The sequence below is a fragment of the Frankliniella occidentalis genome, unplaced genomic scaffold (genome assembly GCF_000697945.3).
Source record: "Frankliniella occidentalis isolate FOCC.00 unplaced genomic scaffold, Focc_3.1 Scaffold5064, whole genome shotgun sequence".
NCBI classification, from domain to species: domain Eukaryota; kingdom Metazoa; phylum Arthropoda; class Insecta; order Thysanoptera; family Thripidae; genus Frankliniella; species Frankliniella occidentalis.
Genome location: NW_026272106.1, coordinates 1 through 5,004, shown reverse-complemented (window position 1 = coordinate 5,004; position 5,004 = coordinate 1). Strand labels below are relative to the sequence as shown.

At 41.7% G+C, this 5,004-nt stretch overlaps 1 protein-coding gene across 1 annotated transcript; it reads right to left on the bottom strand.

Annotated features, from left to right (window-relative positions):
• LOC127748677 (sushi, von Willebrand factor type A, EGF and pentraxin domain-containing protein 1-like) lies at positions 1-4,947 on the bottom strand (the record flags this gene model as incomplete). Its single annotated transcript, XM_052276929.1, is given in 16 exon segments — positions 1-263; positions 354-713; positions 837-953; positions 1,031-1,165; positions 1,257-1,509; positions 1,606-1,823; positions 1,933-2,024; positions 2,129-2,489; positions 2,584-2,847; positions 2,930-3,242; positions 3,333-3,714; positions 3,807-3,997; positions 4,081-4,262; positions 4,348-4,471; positions 4,565-4,757; positions 4,863-4,947. Coding segments are annotated over 16 exon segments (3,410 nt in total), but the record flags the coding sequence as incomplete, so codon positions are not given.
• Between the last annotated feature and the right edge of the window lie 57 nt (positions 4,948-5,004).

Below are 5,004 nucleotides of genomic sequence, written 5' to 3'. Positions count from 1 at the left end.
CCATTGGAACAAGCATTGATGTCAGCAGAACAGGGGTTGATCTAAAATAAACAGATAAACACCAGTTAAAGATAGAACAAAGCAATTTTCAAAAATCAAACCAATGACAATTTTACTGCTACTTCAGTTGGGACCAGTGTAACCAGATCTGCACAAGCAGGTGAAGTTGTTGAGGCCTGGTTCATCCTTGCACATAGCCCTCTCTGGACAAGTATCGTTGCGGCAATCAGATTTCTCTTCTTGACAGTTGATGCCACTGTATCCTGTTTTGTAAAATAAAGCAGCATTTGATGAGACTCTTTCCAAATATTTTAACTACAAATCCATACATATAGGTAAGAAAACGTCATTACCTGGGGGACACTGGCAACGGTATCCTTGTGGCAGATCAATGCAACGTCCACTGTTGTGGCACGGTTGAGAAGCACACTCATCAATGTCAATCTCACAACGGCGTCCAGAGAAACCAGCTGGACAGTAGCACTGAACTCCATGGCCCATCGGTATGCACAATCCACCATGCTGACAAGCGTTCTCAGAGCACTGGATAGGTTCACATTCGTCCCTGCCGACTGCTCCAGGACCTGCAGTCTTCATGTTGGTGGGGCACTCCAGACAGGTCAGCTGGCCAGAAAGCGTCTGGTAGAAATCTCTTGGGCATGGAGCACAAGGAGCTAAACCAGTGTCAGAGTACTGCCCTGGGGAGCATTTGGCTGAAGAAGACAAGACAAACAATTAATAAAAGGGGGCATTTTTGAGATGGCTGAAAGATATGAAGTACTGATAGTTCCAGTGATTATTTTTTTTTAAAGGAGTATAATTAGCTTTGAAACCACCTGTAGGTGGCTCTGAGGTGTAGCTGTTGCGAGGACATTCCAAGCAAGGCACAAGACCAGTGGGAGAAAAAGTTCCGTAACCACAAACAGGAACACACTCGTTAATATCCTTTGAACCTGCAACAAACCATAAGTTTGTTAATACCAGACATCAAAGTTGTTGTTAGAAACAATGAAAATCAACTAATACCGACCTTCTTCTCGAGTGTATGTTCCAAGAGGACACCTGGTGCATTGTCCTTGACGATCTTGATTTTGGAAGAACCCTCGTGGGCAAGGTGTGCAGGTCTTTTGATTCACACCCGCAAAGGTTCCAGCAGGACAGTGCACTAAAAAAGAATTGGAAAAGAAAAATTATCAACTGAACCTAGGTAAATCTTTAATTTGTATTGCTTCAACATTGGCATTATAGGCACTTACAACAGTGAGGAACATCATTGGTATCCATATTAAGGACCTCTCCAACATTACAAGTGAATCCGCGGTTGATGGAAGATTTCGAAGCACGAAGTGGAGGACACTGATTGCCTATTGCTGACACATTCAACAGAGGTTCCAAGACAGCACTGGCATAAGGAACGGACAGGTCGAAAATCAAATTGAGAGTAGAACCACAGAGGTCATAAAGCTGTGGCTGTTTGACAGCTGGTACAATCACCAGAATAAAGTCCATCTGTAAATAAAAGAATATAAATATTAGAATGAAGTAAATTGATCAGAAATTTAAATTAGCACATAAGCAGAACACACAAATCTATTAAATAATGACCTGGACAAAGTTTTCTTGCACCAAGGATGGTTTTGCTTCAACAAATGAAACATTCATGTTCACGTTTACAGCTGAACATCTCTGAGTAAGGATGTCATTAAGGGATTTGTAATACTGTGACATGAGGTCTGAATACTGGGGCAGGCATGATTGTGAAACAGCTCCATTAGCCCGGTATGTGACAGTGGCTACTACATGATAATCGGCTTGTTGAGTGTCTGCAAGGAAGTCATTTTACAATTAACCACAAAAATTCTTTCAGGAACAGGGAACAGACAAATTTCATAAACAAACATCAAGTCAATCAAGTAGAGCCCTGTGACTAACCTTCAGACACGCAGTCAGGTACCATGTTGTTTGGCACCCATGGACTCTTCTCTTCACAGCTGAATGTTTTGACAGGCTCACCATCAGTAAATCTGCAAAACAATTACATAGTAATTTTTGTTTCATTCAAATTAGCAAAAATTAAAGTAGTATAATTTTAGAAGTAGGAGGTGGCCTGAAAAAGACAATATCTCACCTAAAGCCAGGTTTGCAGGTTGCAATACACTGCAAGCCTCTTTCTCCAGGTAAACAGTTGAGTGCTCCATTGGTAGGTGGTTGAAGTTCCCAGTCCACACATGGAGTGGCCTGGACAGACACTTGGAAGTGGCACGAAGCCTGATTTCCACTCTTATCTGAAGCCACCACAGTCACATTCTCAAATCCACCGATGGGAATCACAGCACGATCGGGTACGAAAACCACTTTGACATCGCCTGACTCATCGGACACGTTAACGCGGCGGCGAGTCTCATTGAAGTTGACCACATAGCTGTCCTGGCGATCCACCAGCTCAAGGACGTAGCTCTGAGGACAGCTGAGACGAGGTGGTGTGTCATCTGCAAAGAAGGGGGAAAAAAATCATGAGGCAAGGGTTGATGGTATACTACACTTTGATTGAATATACTGTACTAAACTGATGATATAATGTACCTGGCACAGTAATGTTGATCTCACAAATAGCAGCATTTCCATCATAATCAAAGGCAATATATTTAATTGACACGTCCTCAAAGACGGTGATTGGGGTTGGGGTCTTGAAGCTAGGTGGCTTGACCTCAAGACGTGCAATGCTTCCACTGTTGTCAACCGCTACAGGTTCAGTAAAGTTTACTGGTAGCAAACCTCCATTAGGTCCCTTTTGCACAACAATCGGCTGTTGTGGGCAGTTTTGGAAGACAGGTGGTTCATAATTGTCTAGAAAAAAAAATATTATGAACAATGTAGTTTGCTAAATATATATCAGTTAAAATTTTTTAACAAAATTACAAATACTGACCAACACAAGGAGAGTATCCGTAGTCATAACCCAACAAAGGCTCAGATTTTGGTTCTTCACAACCCATCAGTTCAAACTTGAGACAAGCATTGTCCATGTAGCTCACAATTCCCAAAATTACAAAACGAGCTTGAACATATTTGGGTAAAGTAATCATTGCTAATTCACCATAATTTCCAGGGTCTCTCATAGTCAAGTTAAAGTAAGGGAAATACACAACATAGTTCTCATTTTCAGCTTGTTTATAGAAGAAACAAATTTCTGTAGGTCGACCAACAACGTCATTGGTGACTACTCCCTTGACAAGAATGGCCTAAGAACAGATACATCAAAAGAATATTATACAGCTCTATCACATGTAACTTATAATAAATTAACTTGAGGAAATTTTAAAGTATGCTACCTTGACACGGAAAACTTGACCAAGATCCACACTGACATATGTGAATGCTTCCTGCTTTCCACACCACCCAGTAACAGAGTTCAGGCGAATGTTACGTGCTTCATAGTTGGGCCTTTCTGAGGTAGCATTTATTGCCGAGTCAGGAATGCGTCCGGAGGCAAGGCCAAGAGGCTTGACAACTTTGCACTCAGGCTCTCGAACACAGCTGATAGGACGCTGGTTGATGAGGATGTAGTCGGGCTTGTTGCAGCCAAACTCAACCTCAGAGCCCTGCTCATAGCTGCGAGAAACCTGGAAGCCGTCTGTTGGCCTGCCGGGGTCCTCACACACTGGACCTTCACATTTTAGGTCACCAAAGTCCCACACGCCATTAGCTTGACACCTAAAAAAAGAGCCAGAAAATTTGAGAAGGTGAACTCAGACAGAACACAATAATAATTATGCCAAATAAATTGTAAATGTAATTATTTTTACCTGACAACATTGTCATTTTTGCTTGTTTGACCAGCTAGCTTGAATGTATCTTGACATCCAAAGAAGAATGATGATTGGTATTTGGTATCCGTGTATTTGCCATATTCAGCTCCCGGTGTGGGCAGAGGTGTGCCACAATCCATTCTTGGGCAGGATGGAGGAACACCAGACAGCCAGTAATCAGGGAAGCCCTATTATCAAATCAAATGAGTAAATAGTTTGAAACAGGGCAGAGAAAAAATGAAAATCCTGAACAACCATACATACTACATACAGGTTTAGGGTCATAAACACATTGACGGAATCCTGATGAGGCAGTGCGTCGCAGAGTTCGGCCTACACTACCACAGTTGAGTGTCACATTTTCTTTGAAAGGTACAAGGACACTGCCCTGGTCTGTTCGCAGTACAGATAATCCCTCATTTCTGTCATCAGGTAGAGAAACACACTTGGCATCTGCAGAAAAAATGTAAATTGAATGAGGACTTTTCATCAAGAGTATTACGTCAAAGGACCAACTTATACAAAGAAGGAAGCTCACATTGACACTGTGGAACAGAGCCATTCCAAACTCCTCCAGATGTACACAGCAAAGAAGCAGGGCCACTCATGACATAGCCAAAGTTACATTGGAAGCTCACAAGGTCTCCAAAGTGGTACATTTCCTGGAATACAGAAAACAAAAGGTTATTTTTATTTCAAACAATGTATAGACAGTAAACTATTTCCAATTCAGAAAAGGTTATTTTATCACTCACTTTAGTAGAAAGGATTACACCATTCTCAGGTGCTTCAAGGGATGGGCACATGATGGGAAAACAAGTCTTGTTGCGCTGGTAGGTGTCTCCATCTCGTTCGCCAGATTCAGCAGAGTGAACAGCAAATCCAGCAGTTCCCTTTCGGGTGAAGAGCTCATAGCCCACATTACAGACACACGAGAAACTGCCAGGGCTAGGGAATTAAAATTTTTATTTTAAAAAAGGAAAATTGAAATTAAGTAGTTTAATTAAACCAGCAAATGTTGAAGCAAGGGTAGAAAAATGGAAAAAATATTACCTGTTAATACATTTTTGGTCACATCCACCATTGTCAACAGCACACTCATTAATATCAGCACACTCAAGGCGAGTGCATCCCATAACTTCAATGCGGAGACAGGGAGCATTGACATAATCTTGAATACGGAAACGTAAGTACT